Genomic DNA, 24162 nt, shown 5'->3' with positions numbered 1-24162 from the left:
CTAGCTCCGTGCTTGAAAATGTGGATAAAAATCCACCCGGGAAAAGGAGTGATAACACGTCTGGATTTGACAGCAGGGAGAATGATGGGGGTTTTTTTCCCCCTTTGCACATGAGGTCGAGGCCGCTGTCAATCCGGTGTGGCACAGCCGAAGCTCTCCAGCTTCTCTGAGGCAGCACCAGCCACTGCGGGCAACGAAAGAGCATGCAGTGCCGACTCTGCTACTCAGACAAGCTGGACCTCTTGTTTAGCCCTCTGTATACTCCTTTTCCAAGTGCTCCATCCGTTCTGTTCATATTTCTGCTGCTCTAAAGATCCCTTTGCTTCCCTCAATCCCAGACCCTCTCCGGTGTGGACATAAGGGAGGGAGCTTCCCTTACCAGCACCATGTTGCTGCTGTCCCTCAGGAGGGCACAGCTCTGAGGCAGGTAAGGGCCCAACAGCCTACAAACAACTGGTGTTTCCCCTGAGGCCTCAAAGAGGCCAAATTTTCATGTGGCAGTGACTGCGACTCACTGGTGGCTGGACAAGGAACCAAACCCACCTGCATCCTTCCCAGTGCCCAGCTGCTGACCTTCACAGAGGGACCCACCCAGAGAGGGGCTCACCTTCCTCCCAGGTCAGCTCAGGGCCAGAGCCAAGCCCAAGCCCCTTCTGAGGGTGCAGTAAGGCCAGGCTGGGGCTGGAGGTGGTTTTTGGGATCCCTGCTCGCTGGTCGATGGCTGTCCTTCCTGCAGCAGCTGGTTTTGTTACACTGATTAATTGGTTCTGTCCAAGGGAAAATGCAGACACACCTGTGACTCTCCAGCAGCTCCCACCGACTCCCTGCCCCATCTCCTGTCCCATCTACCAGGATTTAGGGCAGCCGCTGACAACGAGAGTGACAAATGTGGGTTTCTCTAGCTTCCCGATGGGACCAAGTGCCTCAGATTTCTCAGGCTGCGTTTCAAAAAGGCTCTTGTGCATCGCCCGAGGCGATGATTCTGCAGCACTTAGGACGCCAGGCTTTTAAACCTGGCGATTTCTCAGCCCAGGCCTGGATCTGCCCAAATCTCTGAGGTTACGAGGCCATCTAGTGATCTGTTGGTTTGTTGCAATTAAAAGGTGCTCTCCAGGGTGGGAAGACTGCTTATAAACCAGGACCTCTAGTTGAAACGTGGGTAATCTGCAGTCTCCCAAGAGAAGGTGACCCCTCCTAGTTTTGGCTGCAGAGTGTCCGAGACCGAGATAGAAGCTGGTGTCCACCTGCCACATGAAGGAGCATGAAATCCACAGACATGGTAAGCTACAGGGATACTTAAGTGCCTTTTAGTCCTGGGAAGCAGGACTCACACTCAGTCTTTTTAGAAATTATCCCTCAAATTGTAGAAAGATGTGGACCTTTGTGTTTTAAGCTCAATTACTTTTTGGAGCTCTTAGGGAAACTGAATTTTCAGAGGTCTTTCAGGAGCTCTTACTGGTCCTCTCCAAGGAGGGAGACATTGAAAACACTCATAATACCTAAAACTGCGTATAAAATGTGTAATTTGGGACATGGGGTTTTGTGCCCTCTTAGACACTCACCACCATGCAAGCAATAAAGAACTCGGTAATGTAACAGGAAAATCATTATCAGCATCAGCTTAGGATGCCATGCAAGATGCAGTAACAGCTTTAAGCATGCTGACAGATGGAGATACACCTCTACCTCGGACATTTTATCTTATGCCTAAGAATATTCTCAGAGAAATCTAACAGGAAAGCTTTTTTGTTTGGATCTCCAGCCTCTTTGATTGCTATTTTAACAAGTATCTTCTCAGGTCTAGTTTTTTTTTTTTAACTCGTCATGTATGATTTTACTCAGTAGCTGTGTGGGCCTCAGTGAAGTCACTGCTGCCTAACACGGACCATCATCACACTGAGGCTGGTAAAAAGGATATAATCATAGAATCATGGAATGGTTTGGGTTGGAAGGGATCTTAAAGATCATCTAGTTCAAACCTTCCAAAGATGTTCCCTGGCTGTTCCCAGAGAAGGACTGCTTAGGTGAAAAAGGAGAGGTAAAGTCCTTGCTTCCTATTAACACCGGCTGGAATGTTAAAACTAGAAATACGGTATTTCTTATTTAACTACAAATAATTAGTTATGACTGTAAAACTTCTAGCATGACATAAGAAAGCTCTGATACCAGTGATAGCTACCATCTCTCTTGTGAAAGTCTAAGGGAACCACTTAGACTTTCAGAACATGCTTTGTGCTGATTACTTCAGCAAAGTATCAAAGCCTGTCCCCCGTGAGAAAAAAAAGTTTAATTTCCAAAGGTGTTTTGATTTAGATGGTGATATCTGAAAACTTTTTGCTGCTCAAATGGTATCCTATCATACCAAATGCTGCTATGGTATCCTCTGCTGCCAACTACCATAACTGTGCTGGAATTCGGTCTGAGGACAAGGATGTCTTTGATCACAACATAACATCGATTTGGCATATCATGGAGGAGTGCAACGCTTGCAAAATACAGTTATAGAGTAACACACAAGGGATTCCTGCGTGTCCAAGGGAATAAGGGGATTACTGGCTGATGATACAACTGCCCGTGTCTCTGGGGAAATCTTGTTTGAGCCAATTAATAACAAAGAAACGGAGCTGCACAAGGACAGAGAGAAGGAAAAGGCAAGAGAGGAGCTACCTGCACATTAGCAAGACCTCAACTCATGAATCCTCACAAAGGTTAAACTCAAAGGAAGGCAGGCCTGTGGTTCGGCACCCAGCTGACCTCCCCTGTTCACTCTCTTTTCCAGCTGGTACAGATGACAGGGCCAGCTGCTCCAGTTTGCTGCAGTGGAAGGACTGAAGGGAAGATGGATGAATTCAGAGTGCTGTTGATTTGTAAAAATACAACAACTCAATATGAATAGTCAGGGGTTTTGCACATCAGGATCAATTCGTGGTTGCCCAGAGGCTGTGGGAGCAAGTCATTATCGAAACATAGCTGGTGCATTAGATTGTAGCTAAGGTAAAATTGAGGCTGAGAGCTCTGGCTAGGTAAGGGAGAGACAATTCAATTATTCTCTTGTGCTTTCAGCTACAGTCCAATTTCAGAATAACAGGGTATCTTTTGAAGTTGAAGAATAAAAAACATAACAACAATCACATATTATGTGTAATGTGTCCTGAAAGCATTAGATGTTCTTTTTATAGGATTACCTTCCCCACTGCCTTGGCAGCTGCATTAGGTTAGGAGCAGGAAGGAGTAGCAGCTGGCAGAAATGAACGCATCAAGTACCTTCTAGCAGTGGATACAAGAAGGGGAATTTGCAATGTGAAGCTATTCTTCAGAGTGAAGGTGGGCTGATGATATGAGAAGTTGTATTAGTCTGACCCATGTGCCACTGCAGATTCAGTTTTTCTGGTGTGAGAGGTCCCTGTGAAAGCCTTGATGGCAAGACTGGGATGTTGAAAACTATTATCTTTCAGCTCATTCTTGATTTTTGTCTTTTGTCCATGTGTGTGATTAAAGTATGCTTGACTTAAGCTGACTGCTTGTGTTCATGCACAGTCAAACATGAGAGTATTTTTATAGCATGAATGAAGACTGTAAAGACGCACAGAGTCCAGTGGTTTGTGCTTCCCTTTGGTATATTGTTTGGATACTTGTTTTGCTGTTAAAACTACAGGGTATGCATTTTCAAGCCCTGTTTTTGAACTGTTGAAGTCTCTTTGAGCTGGTGGGACTTTGGCTCTCATACATCTCTTGCAGTAATGATCCTTGGGCTCCTGAGTTTCAGGTCACAGCAATATCTTGTGACAATCATCCTGCATGACTGAACCTCTTTGTGGGGTAAAAATTAGACAGAAGCAGTCCAGCCTAATGAACTTATTTGTTGCTAATGAACATGTCCAGAGATGTGTCCTGTAAAAACATCAGGTGCTCTGATAGTTTTATTTGCACAGCAAAAAGATGGCAGCAGAGGCAGCAACTAAGAGGAAGCAGCCACCAGTTGGCACAGCCACTTCTGATGATACAACTACTTGTAGTAGTACACAGAAAGAGGTGGTGGACAGTTTGCCATGGACTTTATTTGTAGCTCACTTTGGTCTTCCACAAACCGAACTATTCATGTCATACTTTTTGTACTGTTGTGCTTCTGCTGTGGTCATCTGCAATAACTTTCTGTTAATAACATGCCATTGTCTTATCTCGGGAGGGCAGGGGTCTGGGTCACAGCAGTCTGCAGGAAGCTTTTGGGTATCCCCAAGTCTGGGCCAGCTCTGGAGCTAGCCCAAGGTGGGGGAAGATTTATTTGCAGGAAGGACTGTAAACAGAGCTGAGCAATGGCATCAGAGCATTTATTTGGTTGAGATTTTTTTTTTTCTCATTGTATTAGGTTTGTTTTTTTTCTTTGCTTTCCTACAAAGCCCTTAAAGAGGAAGATGATGGAAGCTGAGTGAATAGCCAGGGTGCTTAAGCACCATGGAGCATCTCCATCTGGTTTCCAGATAACTTTGGCAGCTACAGATTTTTCTGAATGAATCAAAGACTTTCTCCATATCCTCATCCCTCCGGAAAACTCATCCCATCTGCCTTCCCTGTGGCTTTGTCCCACATTCCCTCCACGTGTGATGTACCAAGGGCGATATTCATGTCCCATGACTTCATTGTATTTATTAGTCCTTAGCTTTTCCCAGACAAGCAGAAACAAAGTCAAATGCCAGAGCTAAGCCAACAGTTAGTCTGGAACATGAGATCATGGCCACCAGCTGGGGCCCTAATGCAAGCAATGCTTCCTAAGCTTAGCTCTCGTTGTTACCAGGTAGGCTAGATTCACTACCATGTTTAAACCTCTAACTCTACTTCAAATAGTTCTTCTTCTGACTAATTTATTTTCTTTTCTCGAAACAGAGCAATTTCTCTGGCTTGCTCCAGAAACCCTGAAGCCATAGTACCTCTGGTCATCTGATTTTAAGGATCATGCTAACAGCCATTGGTGCCAGGGAGAAGGTAAGCAAATCAAGTTTTTAAGGAGCTGCATCAGTTCACAGCAGCTGGTTGGTTTTGCAATTCAAATTTTCTAGTTTTTCACTGGTGTTCAGAGCCTGGCACCAGCAGAACTCTTCCTTTTACCTTCCACATGGTAGTCTGCCAAACATTTGGACCTGGGGACAGAGGAAACAATGGAGATCTGAGACAGAAAAGACAGACAGGTGGTGCTTACTCTCCAGAGCATCTAGAGGAAGCTGTTTGCCAAGGATCTGACACAATATGCCTCCTCTTTTGGCTGATGTTTGCTGTTGCATTTTGCGAGGATTTCAGGGTCCTCAAGCAAGCTCTTTGTGAGTCAGAGTCATGCTAAGTCAAGAAATTTGCTCTTCGCTATTTTGCACTAATGTCCAGAGGGCACAGAAAACAGTGATACCACCACAAGGATGCCCAAAAGAATAGAAACACAACTCACCTGCAGCACCAGCCGGCTGCCTCACATGATGAACAGGGTGAAACTGAAATTCGATGAGACCAAGGACAGAATAGCTGCTATTTATGCACATGGAAGCATAGGAAAGTCACAAGGGGCTGAAAAAACTCAGTCATTGAAACTTTTCTCAATTTTCAGTGGTATCAGACAAAGTGTTAATTCCACTGGCTTCCCCATCCATACTTATGTAGCATATCCTCTAAAAAGGAATGTTGGCATACCTCTCCTTTGGCATATAGGCGACTCTGTCACTTGCATCAATAGGTTTCAAACACACATGTGCCCAGATGAATAGTTGGGGTCAATGATTTTAAAGGTCTTTTCCAACTGAAATGATTCTATGGGGTTTGTTTACAGAACAACTTAAGCTGACAGTAGCCCAAATATAATGTCCTGGTGGATTTCAAGCTTCTTCTCCGAGCTCGGTGCATTGGCAACGAACTGCAATTTCCTTCATGGCAGCAGAGGACATGGTGCAGTGATACCCAAATGGCTTGTTGGGAGGGGGCTTGCTTCCAGCTGGATCTGCTACCTGCAGGGCTGGGCAGGTTGTACATGGAGCTGCCTGGGTGCCTCCTTGTCACAGCCTCGGGGCTCCCAATAACAAAGTAGCCTGAAAACCCCCAATCTTGTACTGCGTGATGTCACTTCTTGAGTTTTATTAGCTGAGGTGTCAAGCTTCATGCCAGCAGCTGCATCTAGCTGGAGTGGAAGCTGCAGTGTCACTGTGACCCTGCAGCATAGCTCCTTAGCTGTGGCATCATGACCTGGTGCTGGGGGAGCCAGGAGCACCTGCAGGTAGACTAATCCTCAATCTGAACAAACAGCCCAAGAAAAACAGGCTCTGTCATCTTCCAAACAAGAAAGTAAGTGCTTCCACCCCTGAAATCAGCACATCTCAGGTGTATGTGCTGAGTATCAGGGCCCTGAGGGCACTAACAGGTCTTACTGGCCCTGGCCACCCCCCAAGGCCTCCCCACACTTTGCCCATAGCCCAGGACAGTATTTCAGCATCCCTGGGGCTGTCAGTCCCTGCCCCAGCAATGACTGCAGGCCTGGTCTCTAGCTCCCCAGAGTCCTGCCCTGCCCATTCATGGACCTCCACCATGCCATCCTCCTCTCCCTGACTATCCCAAGGCTGTGTTTCTAGCCGGGTTCCCCTCACTGTCACCCGTGGGCTGACATCAGAGTCGGAGCAGCCAGACACACTGTCATTGCCTGGCACCAAAGGCTGCTGCTGATCTCTTGCCTTCATCCCTGCTTGGTGGTGTTGAGCACCAGGAAGCCAGTGGTTCTGATTTAGCTGGGAAAATATTTCTTTTTACTGGGTTTTCCCAGTAATAGCTGAATTTCAGCCTGGGGGGAGGTGTTGGAATAGCCCATTGCCACATTAGACAGTGTCAAATGCACCCACCCTCAAAGGATGTGCTTGATGGGAACTGCTGGAATTGCTCGGCATGGATCCGGGCTTAAATAAGTTGTGACTATTGCTTTGCAAGGAAGTCACTAAGAAACATGATCCTCAAGGAGAAGCAAACTGCTTTGATCTCTGTCCTTCTGGGTGAGCTCCTCTGTGTGAGTTCAGAGCTGATTTCCAGCAAAGCAAGAGCACAGTCAGCCAACACAGAAAAGCTACAGTCTCAATGTTGTCGGTAGTCAGTCTCTTAACCAGCAAGTACTTCAAGGCAGTGTGCTGTTGTCAGGCATGAGGGATAAGTGACAGAGAGATATGGCTGAACCTACAGACATAAATGTTTAGATCACTAGTAGGGAAATTGAACCAGTCCCTTTAGTGCTTTGATGAGCAAGAACTGCTTTTAGATTCATAATATAACCTCACTGCAATGATATGAGCACATATGATAACAGAGTATGCAGCAAAGCAGCAGTCCTTGCTAAACGATATAACAATTCACAGTGCATATTCATTGCAGGAAACACTTTTCATCTGTCCTTGATTGTATGTTGTATATTGGCTATGGATTCAGTGGATTTGGATTTCTTTGGCATGCCCTTCGGCTTTCAAGTGTGCTAGGCTGCATTGTAATGTAGATGCAGGGTGTCAGGCACTTCTTACTGAATAAGGCTTCAAAGGGAAGTTGAAATCAGACTCTAATTACATTTGTACAGAGGCCAAAGGCATTTTGAGGAAGAGATTACCTGCTGTTCATGAACGGATTTTGTCCAGAGTACATGGTAAAATTGTGGGGTTGGTTCACGCTGCCACTGGTATTGGCAGACTACCTGATTTTCGGAAGCTGAGATAAAGGCAAGCAATATTTGTGTGTAGGCTTTGAATACAATGCCATTACTCAGGTAGATGTGACAGCATGAATGCATCTTCTCTGGAAGCTTTCCCAGTGCCAGAGATCATCTAACTGGGAGCACAGACCACTGACACAGCTGTGCCTGAACCCCTGCCACTGCAGACAATATTGCTGTGGGCATGTGGTCCAAGCAGCTCGCCAGGATCCCCTCATGCCTTTCTCCTTGGCGCAATATGTGTCTTTGAAGCTCTAGTGCTTCAAAGCAGTAGAAGGCCACAGCACTTTCCTCATCCCTTAGGTGGGCAGCTATTATATTACAAGACTCTTCTACTTTCTCGTATCTTTCCCGAGCAGACTTCCCAGGTTTGTAAGGTACTGGGGTTGTGGGGCACTGAAAACAGAGGAATTGGAGTTTAGAGGCAGGGGAACAAACACCTTCAGCAGACAGCAAAAATTATTTCAAAATGAAGAGCAGCAGTTTGCTGTCCTCACTGAATATCTACCTCATCCCAGGCCCGGTGTGAAAGGCATCTTTCAGCAGATGATGGTGTTGGGACGCAGGGGCTGGAAGGACTCATCGTCAGGGCTGCTGCTGTGTAGAGGTGCATCTGCCTCCTTGGTGCAACAGCCATCGTGCTGGCTTGGGGAACAATAGAGCTTTGTGCCTGGCAGATGTTCAGGCAGAGAAGAGGCAGAATTTGCTTTCTTTTCCTGAGGGCAGTTGAAACACTGACCTGATTTCCGAAAGGGTGGCTGGTGCTTCTGCAAAGTCAGGTTATGAGCAATTTGGCCAAGGTCATTGCAGCAAGTGAGTGATGCTGTCAGAGATGGATAGAAATCTCTGTGTGGGTGCTTTAGCTTGATGGTCCCAGCACAACACCTCCATTAATGCATGACATGCTAGTGATTTATCCAAGCAGTGTACTTTGCTGATTAGGTTTTATCTTGGGAGCGGTGGGAACAGTATGTGTGTCTTCTACATCCAAAGAGCAGAAAGCGTACCTTACTCTGAGCAAAATATGGTCTTTGGCCTCAGAGTCTTGGCACTGAATAATACCAAAGGTAATGGTTGCATATGATCCTTCTCCTGACTTCATAGGAGGAGGGGGAGGACTGCAGGAAGCCCTCACCTAATCAGTTGCTCGGCAGGAGGAGGTGCACCTTGCAAGCTCGGTATAGAATCACAGGAAGAAGTGGAGTGAAATGACAGGAGTTACCACAGATGTTTGCCATACTGTGCCAGTGAATATATGAAGAGGAAAGGGCAGGGTGTTAACGGACACAGGACTTTCCTAGGAGTTGTTTCTGAGGTGGTGTTCAAAGTCTGTGTGCCCTGTCTGTCTGGGGTATTGTTGCCAATTCACTCCTCCAAGACCTGAGCCCTTGAGAAAGCTGATTCAGTCTGAAGGGAGGTTTGAAAGGCCAGAGATGAGGCCAGCCCTGAAGTGGAGGTGCCTCCTCAGCAGAGGGATGAGCTGCATGCTGTGAAGCCTGGCTTGCAGCACAAAGATGTGAATGAAAATGGGCAACATAGTTCTATCCCTACCTATGTTTTGGGATCTGTTTTCTGATGGTGAGCTGTGTGCACTCAGGAGAGGCAGACAAGGCTACAGATTTGTTTGTGAAGGAAGCAGCAGGAACATAGGGTCAGTCCCAGGAGGGAGGGGGCAAGAAAGTGCTATAAACTGTTGAATAATTTCAGTTGCCTCATGAAACCTCTCCCCCAAGGACTCTCTCAGGAAGCAGATAGGAGTGGAATGCATCTATATGTGTTTGCAATGCAAGGGCATTTGTACAATGAATGTACATAAAATTAAGAAAACACAAGGGGTTACAATAGGGAATAAGAGATTTAAAAACTTTGAATTATAAATCACCAAAGCTTCAGAGGTCCTATGGCTGAGATGCTGGAAAATAGTCATCTTTTACTTTGTTATCTACAAGTCTTCTGTATGAATAATAATTACCCAGTGTGACAGAGGAAGGCCATGTGCTTTCATTCAAGCTCAGTCTTTATAGATATGAGGCTAATATAGAAGATGAGCTACTTGCTTTAATGGTACTATAATTTGATTAAATATTAGAATATATGCCTTCAGTATCTGCTTTCTAAGCAACAGTGAACTAGGCTGGAGGAAATGTTCTTTGCTTTATGCCCTATGGCTTGTGATCTGGTTTATTTGGTTTTAGACCCTAAGGCAGACAATACCTTTTCCATGTTTTAAGTAGTCTTCTTGTATAAGTCCAGAGAATGAAAATTGCTTTCTCTATGAACCTGTCTATAAAATCTTCTGCTGTTGTTGTTTTTCCAACTTCTGCTATAGGTCTGCACTTTGTGCCAGCACAACTTAAATTTTGGTCTTACAGTCCATCCTTAACCCCTCCTTACTCCCATTTCTCTGAGGTGACTAATCACACCCAGCTCCTTGTGAAGTAGCTGACAGCACTGTGAACTGCTCGACTGAAAGTCAGCCAAAAGTCCAAATGCTCTGAGCATTGCAGACATTTGTATTGCATCTCAGTGGTTTTCCTTCCTTCCACCCTACAGGATCTCATGACCCCACAGATACTAGAGCAAAACAGGAGAGGCTTTCAATGGAAAAAAATCAATGTGTCTTGGCAGCTTGTGAAAGATCTTCTACAGGGAGCTGTAGAGCTGTGTGGAGGAGTGAGCAATCCATCACCAGCAGCATGATTTCCAATTCATTGAAGAATGCTGAAGAAAATAAAAAGTGAAGCAACAGTGTCACAGCAAGGAGAGGGGATGTAACCTTTAAATAGCAGGCTTTTTCCACCTCTCTGAAGCACTGGGCATTGGCTTCCTTGCAGAATTAGGACAAACAGCTTGATGGGCCTGCAGTCTGATCTTTTTTGGCAGATCCTAAGGGCATGGGGGTACTGACAGGCTTGTTAGCGTTTGACCCAGTTTAAACTACACAGGTCCTCAGGAACAAAGACTCTCTGAGAGGTTAAGGAGAGGGAAACCTGAACCAAATTGACATTGAGAGAAATATTCATAGCAACTTGAGATATAAGTACCTCAGGAAGAGGAACAAATCTGCCAAGCCAAAAACCTTGCCCTGCTTTTGTCTCAGGCTGCCTGGAGACACCCATGCCATCGGGCCTCAGAAAAACCAGCCTACAATAAATAATAGAACAAGAGTGTACTTCTCTGCAGTAGGAGCAATTGGATTTGAATGAGAGTCAGAGACTGACTTGTCAAGCTCTTATCATCTGACTTACAGCTGAATAAGCAAATATATACAAGTTAATAAACAAACCAAACTAAATAAAACAACATAGCTCACAGTGCAAAGTCGAGAAGATGACTGGTCTCCTGGAAAATTTTTCTGTGGCTCTAGCAAGGTTCAGGTCATTGCTGAGTGCTGCAACTACAAGAATTGGTGATTGTGATCTTCTATATATTTTTTTTTAATATAAATTGGGCCGTGAGAAAACTGTTTAGTTCTTCCTTGTCTGCTGTCAGTAGAACACTACAAGAAGCTGAGAAGAGAGCATAGAACTTGTTAATTTGAAGAGATGAAGAGAGAAAGATGCTGACCTAGGTGGCCTCTAGGTAGGAATAGTTACTCCATGTACCTCCATAAAATGACACATGCTGGATGAAATAACAGGTTCCTTGTAGGCATTTCCTTATCAAAGGCACTTGTTGAACAAGGACAAATGTAAATCATAAAAAAAGGAGAAGAGATTTGACTCACACTGCTAGGAGTTAAATGAAAGGGGTCATAGGAGTCCACAGTAAGCAAAGGATGAGACTGTAATTATTACAGACAGCGTGGACCAAGACTTGTAAACAGATGAAACTGAAAAAGATGAAAGTGCATATTGAATTCTGCCAACAACCTCCTTATGATATACAGATGTCAGAATTATCTGACATATGCATGGATCTCATCCCTTTGGAGAAGAAAATCTTAGAACTTCAAAAGAATCATCTCTGCCCCTTTAAAAATAGGTGCCGCTCCCGGACAGAGCTGCAAGTACTTTGGCATCGGGTGATCCTAAAGAGAGGGGTTTTAGCAATGCAGGTAAAATAACTCTGATTTCTTCCTCGACGCGGCAAGAAAGAATGGTTAGTAAATCTTAAATGAACTGGGAACGAAGCGACATTTTAGGTTTTTGCTGTGAAAAGGAGCGCGGGTAGCCAAGAAATAGCTCTCCGTCCTACAAATTAACGTGATACGGGCGACATCCATCTGGGAGCGTGGATGGAGCATGCACAAAAAGCCATCCGATGCGGGCGGTGGTTGTTGCTTCGACGTTCGGGTGGGGAGAAGCAGCAGCCGTTTCCCCCGACAGGATTCCCACAGGAAGCCCTCAGCGCAGCCCGAGCGCCGGGCGGGGCTCGGCCCATTCCGGCAGCGGAGCTGCGGGAGCTCCCTCCTGGGGGGGGAGGCAAAAGACATTCCCGATAGGAAGTGGCACCGTCTCCTTTTTTATTTAAACAAAGCCAACTTCCCCGCTCACGCCCGGAATGGGGGGGTTACGGAGGAAGGAAGATTAAGCTTTAATCACGTATCCCGAGGATTGCGGATGAAAAGCGCGACAAAGTCGCCGGAGGGGGTGGGGACAGGACTCTCCCGGACCCCACGCGCCAGGAATGCCCGGCTAAGACGCGGGGCAGGAGGGAGGCCGCGCAAGGTTTAAATGCCCCGCGGAGGCGGTCCGGCCGTGCGGCGCCTCCTGCCCGTCCCCGCCCCGCTCAGCTGACAGCGGGGCCGCCGCTGCCCGCCCGCAGGAGCTGCTGCTGCTCGGTGCCTGCCCGCCTGCCTGCGCGGCCCCGCCGGGGATGGGGGGCGGCGCGCCCTGACCGGCCCGAGCCGCTGCTGCCGCCGGGAGCCGCCGCCGGGAATCGGCGGGATGAGCGGGAGCGGCGCCCCCGGGCCCGGCGCGGCGCCCTGCCGCTTCGCCCACTACTTCGTGCTGTGCGGCATCGACGCGGAGAGCGGGCTGGAGCCCGACGAGCTGGCAGGTGAGCGCCGCCGCCGGGAGGCCTCCGCCCGCGCCCGCACCGCCGCGGCTCCGCCGGCTTTTAGGATGCGCGGCTTCAAAATGTCTGCGCCCCACGAGGAGGGAGGGGGGCGAGGGGAGGAGAGGGTCTGCGCGCCGGTGGGAGCCGCGGGGAGGGGGGCGACTTTGAAGGATAAAGCATCCTCCCGGAGGGGCTGGAGCATACCCCCCGAGGGCAGCTCCCACCGGGATGCGCCCTTCCCCGCAGGCCGGGCTCCGCCGACCCGCCGCTGGCCCTGGTCCCCGGTGGTGGCGGGGGACGCGCAGCCTTTGCCCGCCCTCGGCCCAGCCGCGGCCGGCGGGGTGCGACTGGCGGAAGAAGGGTACCCAGGGTTATGGAACTGGAGGGAGCCGAATGACCGAGCTTTCTGTCGGGGCAGATGCTTTTTCTTCCCTATCTGCACTGGAAAGGAGGGGGAGGGATCTGGGAAGAACTGAATAAATTAATGGAATCGTATCTTTATTATGTCGCTTTATTCACATCTTATGTCTGTTCAGAAATAGTCCCTGCATCTTTCCATCCCCCTCCACCCCAGAATTGTTACGGAATCAGAGAACAAAATTATTGGTTTAGGATCTAACACATTTTCTAAAACGTTTATTTTTGGTGGGTTCATGACTGTATGTGAGCCGATTATGTTGGCATAAGGCAGCAGTTCTTCTTCAATGTCACTTTTGTTTATGTAAAAGAAACTAAGGTTTTTACATGTAAAATTCGATCGACTTCAGGCTTAATAACAGGGCTTAATTGCCTGGAAGCTAAACGTTTTCTCATGGGCTTACAAGTTTGGAAATGCTCAGGTGCCTGTGTTTGACCATTCCTGTGCATTTGCACTGCAGTCGAATGAGCTGTGCCTGGCTCAAATTGAAGGCAGCTGTACTATCATAGCAAGCACCTCTGCTTGCTTGTGGGATCCTGGTGAGGTCTCCGCAGCTATTATATCAGGAAGTACCTTGGCGTCAGGTTGTGTAAGACAAAGACTTGATGATCTGTGTCACTGATCAATGTACACTGGTTGAAGTTCATGTTTTTGTCACCTGTAAAAGGGGTGGATGAACATACCTGACTTTCCAAGGAGCTTTATCGTAATGCAGGTTCCTAAATCTCTACCCTGTGCAGTGAGCACACGCTGGAGGTAACCCCAGGATCTCCAAGCTGAAGCATTAGCCAAGTGTGCTTTAATCTCTGTTTTGGGAGTTTTTCACATGTTCTAGTGACCGCAGTTGTATGTTTTCAGTTTTGCTGCTTTTAGTAGAAAACTCTTGGCTCGTGACCATCTCCCAGCTGATGGTGTACAGGGTTTGATTTGCATGATATGACCCATTGGGGTTTCAGCTGCGTAAAGTTTGAGTCATCTCTAACTCTTCTATCCGAAAAGAAACTATTTTTAAAGCCATGTTGGCTGGCAGGCCGTGCCTTTCCTGATGAGTACCCAGACTCTCAAACTTGTCTTTCGCTGATTTTTTTTTTTTTGCACCATTTCCCAGTGGGATGCACAGGTGTGTTCTTAGGGAGTGCTGCTCAAGGACAGCCTGGGTGCGGTGGGTTCATGCAGTGCAGTGCCTTGACTGTGGGGCTCATCTTTCGTGGTCGTTCGGTAGGTTTAGCTGAACTGCTCCTGCAACACTAAGCAGATTTCAAAGCTAAAGGCATCTCCTTCTTCATTTTTCAGTAAAAGAAAGACATTTTGGCACATCTATGATATACCCATTATCGGATGTAATGCAGCTATGAATGATTTCAAAGAGAAATTACCAAAAGTAGTTGTTTTTAAATCAATGTCTTTGTAAGAGGTAAGGTCCAGTAGGATGGTTTGTGCATACAAACATTTTTGATATGTCAGTTTGGGAGGCATTCTTAATACATAGGGGGGTTGGGATATGATAGAGGAAGAAGCAGAGTAACAGAAATATGATGGGACTTAATATTGCCACTGAGCAATGTTGTATTTTTAGGGACTCGTGACAAGAGCTTTCTGCTATCAGCTGGGAGCTCAGCAGTGGGAAATGCTGGAGAGGAACAGGGAGTGCTGGGAGCCACAAATATAATGCAGCTGTGAAAAAAAATAACTGTTTTGGGATATAGCTGAGAAAACATTTCTGTTAAAGCCTGGGGAGTACTAATGCCACTTTAGGCAGGCAGTAGTGAGAACCCACCTAGAAATCTGTGCTACGGGTTTCAAAAACCAAACTACTAGGATTGAATTCATTGCCGGAATGGGTGGAGAGAAAGAAGCCAGAGGGAACAGAAAGTCTCTTGTATCACAGGAAATCCACAGATGAAGGCTATTCTTTCTAAAAATGTTCTTAAAACGTTTTGTAGAAAGAAATGATGCTGTTCTTCCAGTGTTGAGTTATGTAGCTGTGATAGCTAAGTCTTGCTATCCTAGTGCTTAAAGAGCTTGTTGAGGTAAGTCATGGCATCAGTGAAAAGTGGCTGTGACTTAAGCTGCTGCACAGATCATCCCCAGTTTAGCAAAAAAAAAAGTCATCAAGAACCTGCTTATCTCCAAACCTGTGAATCCCTTAGCAACCAGCATACACTAAGGGCCTTGCTCAGCCCGGGTCTGTCTGAGTGGAGCTGTGTTGGGGCCGAGCAAAGGAGCATGAGAAGAGACAAGAGGAGCTCTTGTGCCACCCTGGAGGCCCCAGGGCCTCTCCTGTGAACAGAGAAGCAGAAGTTATGAAATTCTCGAGGGATTTTCAGCTTTCAAATGGCCTTGATTGTGATCATCTGAGACACAGGTGGCTCCCTGGGGTACACGGTGTGCTGTGGAGCTGCTGGTGATTCAGCTCTGGCATCATCTGGGAGCTCCCTGATCTGTGCCCTCTCTTTTCTGAGGACAGCCTGGGACTCACCCCTGCATGGAGGCTTTCCTTGCCTGATGGCTTAGGCCAAAAAAAAATTTTCCATAAAAACTTCTCTGCAGTTAAAATAAACAAACAAACAAAACCCACCAAAAATCCTCATCAGCTGCATCAGACATGATGTTTCAACTATACTCTTGAAGGCAGGGCAAAGAATTGCCTTTTTAATTCTTTTTGTAGGGTTGATAGGTCTGTCCAGAAAAAGAAATAAAATCAAGATTATAAAATCGTGTAAGGTTTTGACGTGGTTTAAGGAAGAGTAACTTGCTCTGTAGTTCTTGTTCCACTGGATGCTCTGTGCTTAAAATAAGTTTGGTAGATGAGAATTTTCCACCAAGCAGATGGTTCATTTTGCTTAGATTATTTTTTTTCTTTTGCATGTGTGATATTCTCTTGTACAGATTTTCCTAGTTTTTTTGTAGCAACTTGCTCCGCAGCTGGCTTTTCATATGGCTGATTTGGGGTTTTCAAGTGAATTCATTTGAGAAGTTAAGAGCTGTTTACCTATTACTCAGCTTGGTAATGTATCCAGGCGCTCAGTGAAGTTGCATATTGATTATGATGTTGTCAAAACACTTGTGGCACTATCACAAAGCTCTTGGTCAACGATGAAGGGAAAAAAAACCACAAACAAACAATTTCTAGTGACTTGTGGGAGGAAAGGAAACTATTTAAGGATTTTTTGGCACTTAATAGTTGGAGAGGTCATAAAAAAAGCAGGGTATTTGATGTGAAATACCTTGAAAAGCATGAAAATTTCAGTATTAGTTTCAGTGCCCTGTTGAACTCCACTAAAATAGAATGAAGGAAGCTTTTCTCTCATGCTCAGGGCTGATGGAAAATAAATTTCAGTTTACTTTCCTCTAAATGCCTATTTCTTCCAGGTAAAGCCATTTTGAGACTATCAGCTTTGGAATATTATGTGCTTAAATGAATCTATTGTAGTAAATATTTAACATTGCATTTAAGAAAAAGACCTAATTATTCATTGAATTGTTTCTAACAAATATTTTGTCATACCATATAAACTTTGTAAGTGTATGTGCAAGGCACAAGACTCTTCTGTCTCTAGCAGCCTTTACCTTTTGCTTTGTTAAATTTTGTGCTATTTTATGAATGTACAAAACGAACTAGAATTTAGAAAAATCCAAAATACATGCGACTCAGTTAAAAATAAAATATCTTTTATTGGGGAAGTAACTTAATGCCCTGGAGGAAAGTACAGAATTTGGGATGAGTGTTTTGTTCCACAGTGGAAGGACTGGTCTGTGCTTTGTTGAGGGTGCTGGTGGTGGAGCAGTTGGGAGGAAGAAAAAGGTGTCAGAAGCCACCCCAGGAACTGGGGCTTGAAGGGCCATATTGGATGCTGCTTTCTGTGTCTTAGAACATGAATATTGGTGGAGTTGTGGTAGCCTTCTTGCTGTGTGATATGAAAAGGTTTATAGCTTTTTTTCCGCACATGAACTGTGTGGAAAACATTACCTCAAGACTATCATTGTGATGAGAAGACATTGTAGTTATTATATCTTGTCTAGCAAAGGTATTTTACACTGTCTAGTTTTGGTCATTGCATAAAGATTCACTGTCTTATTGTTCCATTCAGTGTATACTTTAAAACTTCATTGCTCTACTTTTAAGATCAAATTATTTTTTTTTATGATCAGCAAAGCTGAGAGTGCTTACTGTTCATGCTCATTGGAACTGCTGAATGTCTTGGGGAAAATAAACACTGCTTCTAATTCATGCTGTTTCCCTACAAATATCCAGATATTGGTAACTAATTTCCCCCCAGTGAAATGTTAAAACTCAAACAAGGCATATTGCAGTCTGGCTGACTGCGTTTCTTATCTAGTAGGCTCTTATTTTTAGAAAACTAAAAGGCTTTTCTGTCCTTGTGTTTGCCTGGCACCTGCGTGCTCGCTCCTTGCAGAGTCTCCGCGCATCCTGCACCATTCTCCATCGTGCTTCCTTCGTGCCAAGTCAGCGCACGAAGTGTTTTGCCAGAAAACTTGGTGGCACTACTACGGCGATACAACACCTTGTGTGCATGGCTTTTCTGAAAACAGGCAATTGGGTTTGTTCCTAATTTAATGGAAATAGACTGAGAAATCTCCCTTTCCTGAGGAATATCTGAACGGTCGTGATTCCTCTTAATGACTTACTCAACTGACACAAATGAAAAACAGGCTGCAGGAGTTTTGCTTTTCATTTTTAAGTACAGTCCAGATTTGCACAAAACGTTTTTGGAAGGATTGTCTGGGTTAAGTAGCCTGGATGTGGACAAGAGTGGTATGAGTGGAGGCAGAGATGGCTTATGCTATAGAACTTAACAAAACTCGACTTCCTCCTCAGAAGCAGTTGATGTGGATTGCTTATAATTTCTGGTCATTGTAGGGCTAGTTGGAGTGATGAAATTCAAGCATTTCTCCAGCCCCTCTTAAGAAGTGCTACTCAAATATGGCACAAAATCTTCTGACTTTTGGAAAAAAACAAGTCTTGTGGATGAGGGATTGGATGGAGTACCTGCATTATTGAAGTAACTGTCATTTTTCTGTGAATTGTCATAATAACAGTATATATTCAGAAAACCTGTTTGATAAAAATCTAAACTGGGTTAATATTTTGTTCATGTGAAACCAAATATTATTCTGCATACCCAAAGTGTTACTTTTCTAGTTAAAGGAGTGTGAAGATAATCACTGCTTCTGGGCAACCTTGACTTGCTGCTAAAGTAGAAATAATGTTTCTCCTTTCTTCTACATCTTTAAAGGTGGTGATAGATAGTTGCTGTAATGGTTTATTCTTAATTTTGTTTTGGTTTTTTATATATTTTTCTTTTGGTTTTGTTTTTTCTTTTCTTTTTTTTTTTTTTTTTTTTTTTTTTTTTTTTTTTTTTTTTTTTTTTTTTTTTTTTTGCTACTGGGGAAACCCAGAGTTCCATTGTAATACCACAAAGATTTTTATTTTATTTTTTAGAAAATTCTGAATTATACATTGAAGACTTAGCTTCTCTAGGAGGATTTCTGCAGCCAAAGGAACTACAACCAAAGGAAGCAGTGCTTTTTATTAAGAATTGTCAATATTATTGACAACTATGATCTCCAGTTACAATAACCTTTAATAAGGAGTAACTTTCTTGCTCACTTGGATTACAGACTATTTCTGGAATTGCTAATGGCTGTGGTGTATTCTTATGTTTTATATATGTCAGAGAAACACTGGATTTAAATGCTCCCCCAGCTGTGGTATGACTATTCTATTATACATTTACCTTCATCTAAGGTTTTTTATACTGTATTCCTTTGAAAATAAGGTATTGATTGGGTTGGAAAAACATCATTATTCCTATCAATAGCACTGGCTCACTAATGCTAAACCAAAGAGAATTTCTTGTACTTTGCTTGCCAGATAAGCTGATGTTTTAATTTCCACTTAGAAGGACTAAAGCCTCATGCATGCTCAGAGGCTGTTTCGCTGTCAGTGGCTGTTGCAGTAGCACAGAGGAGGGAGGTGTGATAGTGTACATGAAGGGTTTTCTCAGTGACAGTCCTAGTAACTGCTCTGTTAACGTGCCTTTTTCCTTCACATACTGTAAACTGCAGTAGTAATCAAAGCACTGGCGGGCAGAATGGCTGAGCTGCTGTCCTTTATAAGAACGACCTAAATCCAGCCCTAATCTTGTTCCTGCACGTCAGCCTGAAGTCAATGCTGGCCCCATCCTGGTGGCTTAGCGGTGGGGAGGGACGGGGTCCCCGGGACTGCAACCTCCTGCCTCGGGCCAAGAGCACCGAAAGGCAAAGGTGTGCACATCCTGGAGAGCCCAGCAGTGCCAGATCAGGCCTCACCATGACTGGGTGTTGGTAGGGAGGGTACGGAGATAGTGGTTTTGAGCCTTATGGGAAGGTCTCTGTTGCCAGCGGAGAGACTCTTGTGTTGACATCCGTTCCGCCCTGGTCCTCAGGGTGCTGGAGGATGGTGGCATCTGGGGGAAGACAGTACCCACCCCTCTGAGATTGGAAGAGCAGTAACCATAAATATGTCAGATTGCTCAGGGCAGTGCGTGACTGTAGTATTGATTTCTCTGCTCAGCTGTTTTCCCATGTCCTCGCTAGAGCCATTTCCCAGTGCTGCAGGAGCTCTGCCAGTGCCCTGACAGCCTGCCCACAGCTCTCCCGTGCCAGTGCAGAGCTTGACATAGGAATAACTCCCAAACGAGCTGCTTTGGGAGGGGCTGGGCTGCACGTAAGCCGGCGGGACAAGGGTGTCAGACCTCTCTTGCCTGCCTTCTTTCACCCGTTTGTCAGAGACTAATCAAGTTGTCCTTAATGCCAGCTCGTCCCTGGAACATGCTGGCAAGTTTACAGCCCGCAAAGCCTCTGTGTGGGCTGATGCTGGATACAAGGCTGGCACGCTGCTCCCCGTTGCAGTTGCTGGTCTGTTGCAGTGAGGGTTGGAGTCAAGGAGAAATGTGAATGAAGGAGGAAAAAATCCAGGCAAACAGTGCATGCACTTTGATGTCATTAATGCTGTGGTGTTTGGCTGGTGCTGTTTGAGATCATATAGGACCACTTATATACATGGAGAGAAGATGACAAGTAGCTCGTTCAGCCATCTCATGTGTGTATGGAGAGGAATTGTGGCAGTTGAAGTATGTGAACCTACATAAAGTTCGTGAGTGTAAATAACCTACAATTTTTTTCTATTTTTTTCCTTTTTTTTTTTTTCATTATCTACCTCTTGACCAGAAAATAGCAAAAATATGTATGGTAGGAAAAGTTGCATTGAGGAAAAACAAATTTGGTCAGGAAACAGTAGACCTGCGCTGTGGTGTTTTGGTCACATGCTATGGAGGTGAATAATGTGTGGCAGACTGCTGAGGTGTCAGATACTGGCATGGCTGGAAGAAGCTTCTGTTACATTACCAATATCAAAATATTAACAACTCCATTTGTGCTTTTTGCCTGGAGTCAAAGAATTTTACTCAGCAGTCTGATCATTATAGCATATTTGAGAATTCTCTCATTAGGGTGTCCTAGGCTTGGTGAAGGTGCCTGGCTGAAAACAGGCTCCTTTGAGGTTGTGAGGGTTAGCTTCTACCTCCATCTACCTACCCAATCCATGACAAATAATATCAGAACATTCAAACAGATGTTTAAAGAGTGACATGGAAAGAGTATTCTGTTGCTAATATATAGTCTGAGTAGAGTTGTTTTGAAGGACTTCGCTATATCTTAGTGCTTCAAGTGATAGAACAAGAATCTTAGTAGAATATAGTATTGGGGGGAGGGGTCTGTTTTTTCATGGATCTGTAAAGAAGACTTGTTCTCTGGCTGGAGAACAACCTTCACAATTTCGTACAAAAATGTCAGCAGTTCTTGTTTTGTATTCAGAGGCAATGTTTAAATATGTCAGTCTTGGAGAATGAGGGCACCCTCTCTCCTCCTTGGAGCATGAATTTGACTTAGCTTTACAGTCACTTTATTAATCTAATTGCAGTAATAATTCTGGGATCTTTTAATCTAGCAATTAAAAAAGCCAAAAACAACACCAAGCTGCATATCAAACGGAGTCAAATTGTGCTTTGAAACTGTGTGAGTGGTAGGTTGCACAACATAAAAGCTAGAAGAATTCTCTGTCTACCTCCTTCTTGGTATTCTCTTGTCACATTAAGGACTAACATGTGGAAGGGTAAGGGGGCTTAATCTGAAACACCATTCTGTGTAAACAATGACAGGATTAAAAAAAAAAAAAAAAAAAGCAAAGCTCAACTGTCATGGGTGTGTAGTGGCTGCTGCTTTTCACAGATGACTGAAATTATTTGTATAAATTTGCATTTTCCCCTTACCATCTATATAGGCCTGTGCTCATTTCCATGCACAGCTATTTCCACGTACAAACGGATTGGCATGTGGTGGCACGCGATGTGATGCCGTGTTACCTGTGTTAGCAGTAACTATAGTTACGAGGAAAAAATCAAGTATCACCACGGATGCTCCTCACACGAGGCCGCCGGAGTGTCAGAGGTGCTTCCAGTCTCTCGTGACTGAAAGACAAGAGGGCTGAGCTCTTTGTAATGAAATGATGAAACCAAGCGCTCGCTTAACTGGTGATTCCTCAATGAAATATTGATCAAATGGGCCAAGCAGTCTGCTTTGGACTGACCAATGTTTGGGATGCAGCTGGAGCCTGCTGGGAGAGGATGCTGCTGTCACGGTCCAAGTAGGTATTGCTTACACTGATTTCAGGTGACTGATAGCTTCTGCAGCCTGTGTTCTCACTGACCTGGATGCTGTCTGTTTCTCCAGATTGCTGCTGAGGTTAATCAAGTCAGGTGGTGTAAATGCCTTCTACTGGGCCCTCTGGTCTCTTGTGAGGTACTCAGGAAAGAGAATCAAGATTTGTTTTTTAAATTCAAATTATGAAGTATTTGAGCAAAGAATGCAATATGCAATTGAGCAAATATTTGGCTTTTGGTTTTTTTTGGTGAGGGAGGGGAGGATTTGCTGATGAGTTAGTTATTCATACAATACTATTTTTCCATCAGTATTCCCACTTGATATTCTTGTTTGTTTTATGCTGTGCCATACTCTGACATAAATTTAAAATTAAGAACAAGTTCACGCTTAAAAACAAAACAACAGCTCTGTTAACACAGACTTTCTCTTCTCAGCTATGAGGATGGCTGGTATGGAAGAGATGAAGCGCTGCTGCACTATTTCTAGAGTGGGACTCTTTGTAATGTAGATTTTGTGCTTTCTCACTTTGTTTATTCTTCCAGTATAACTGTTTGAAAATACCCAGCATCAAGTATTTGGGGAAGAATCCCTGCTTTTTATTTAAAAAAATATCAAAACAAACAAAAAAACATCCAAACAAAACCAACAAACAAGAACACCCGATCCCTTAAAATTTTGTGAAGATATGAAGATTAAATGCTTAAAAACTGCCAGGTGCTTTGTAAAATGACTGATGGTGGATGTGTGCTCTGTCACGAAGGTGTGAAGGGTGTATTCTGTACATTCTGCCTTGTAAACACTTCAAAAACATCAAGGCCAGGAAGAACGGTACTGCAGTGTCTCTAATGCACCCCTTTTCGGGTTGTCAGCCTTTGTCTATAATGGCTATTGTTATAAATCTATTAAGGTAGAATATTTATCTCTGAAAATCAGGATAGTAGCTATTCAGCATGGATGGATTAGGTGTTTAGCCTTTTCCCAAGATGATGCTATTCAAGACAGGTTTATCTTACTGGCATTTGCAAATATGTTAACTCTTTCTGGCATTACTGAGTGCGATAGCAGATGTTGTTTGACTCTTAATTTGAGCAGGAATGTGTAGTCTAGCATTTCTATCTCAAATTGGAGAATGACTAAGAGTTGAAGAATCCCAATGTAAGGAATGCTATTAAGTAATCTTTTTTTTTTTGCTGTATCAGTGTGAACATCTGCATAGGGTGAGGCAGCTGCAGCTGTGATCTGCTGTCACACTTAGCAAAAAGGGAACGGTGATGGGAGATGTTAACTTGCACAACAACAGATCTGGGTAATAATTTAGTTGTTTCTATGGCCGTGTCTGTGTTTTCTTTCTACTTGGAGCTGCTCATAGGGCGGTGAGTTGAGTGGGGAAAGAGCGAGCCCTGTTGCAAATTGCTCAGTCTTAACACATTGTTAAAAAAAAAAACAACCTCCCAGAAAAGTCCCTCCAGCTTAATGTGGACTGAACTTCCCATGAAAACTCTGCCTTAATGAGCTGGGACCCCTCAGCCCTGCTTTGTCCCTGTCAGCAGGTGAGAAAGAGCTGAGGTCCCTGGCGCGGGTGCCCTGGCTGTGACCCAGGAGCTCGAGGCCCCGATTAGTTCAGGCCTTGTGCTTTCTGCGGGAATAAGAATGGGAAAACATCTCATCTTGGGGCCTGGATGTATTCATGCTTCTCGCCTGCAGGTCTGTGCTAGCGCTGGGAGAGGCGTTTGTCCAGGAGCCAGGGAGAAAAAGTGCAGATTTAGGTCTGTCCCAGAGCAGCTGTCACATCGGAGTGTCCAAGTTATATATTCTATTTGATGGTGATAATGATCTGAAAGCTATTTGCAGTTCAAAATCTGTATTAGGTTTTGTTTATTAGTTAATATTTTGTCAGCGTTTTGTGACAGTGACTTCTGACTGTGTCCCAGCGTTGCTTGTGGTGCACTGAATAACTCAAAAGGGAAGCTGACGCCAAGCAGGAGACCATCTGTGTTGTTAATAGTGTAGTGTTATCACACTCAAAACTCAGCTTGTGTGATTTGATAACATGATCGCACTAGACTTGTTTCCTTTTTATTAAAAAAAGTCAAAAAAGCGACCCCCCCAAACCAATCTGTATCCTTATCTACCACCTTCTGAGCCCACAGGTCAATTCAATTCTGTCAGAAATGAAATGGAAAAGATAGGGTATGTTTTTTGGTGAAGTCCCTGCAGCTAGAGCAGAGATCCTAATTAACCTTCCAATAATACAAAGGCTGCAGCAACAGCACTTTCTAAAGCACGAGAGGCCTCTCCACATGGG

The 24162-nt window shown here is 44.7% G+C and overlaps 1 protein-coding gene across 2 annotated transcripts in view; it reads left to right on the top strand.

Moving 5' to 3' along the window:
- The first annotated feature begins 12594 nt into the window (after window positions 1-12594).
- The window catches only part of DENND5B (DENN domain containing 5B), a 110249-nt gene continuing 98681 nt past the window's right edge, over window positions 12595-24162 (top strand). For both annotated transcript variants that reach the window (XM_027894602.1, XM_027894601.1), the window contains exon 1: window positions 12595-12715. In XM_027894602.1, the coding sequence (XP_027750403.1) occupies window positions 12604-12715 (112 nt within the window). In that variant the 5' untranslated portion in view covers window positions 12595-12603. The remainder of the gene's footprint in view (window positions 12716-24162) is intronic.

The sequence above is a fragment of the Empidonax traillii genome, unplaced genomic scaffold, assembly GCF_003031625.1.
Source record: "Empidonax traillii isolate 1590-97213 ecotype Southwest subspecies unplaced genomic scaffold, ASM303162v1 scaffold434:size946695, whole genome shotgun sequence".
NCBI lineage: Eukaryota > Metazoa > Chordata > Aves > Passeriformes > Tyrannidae > Empidonax > Empidonax traillii.
Note: the sequence above shows the minus strand (reverse complement) of the source record. Positions and strands in the feature narration are given on the sequence as shown.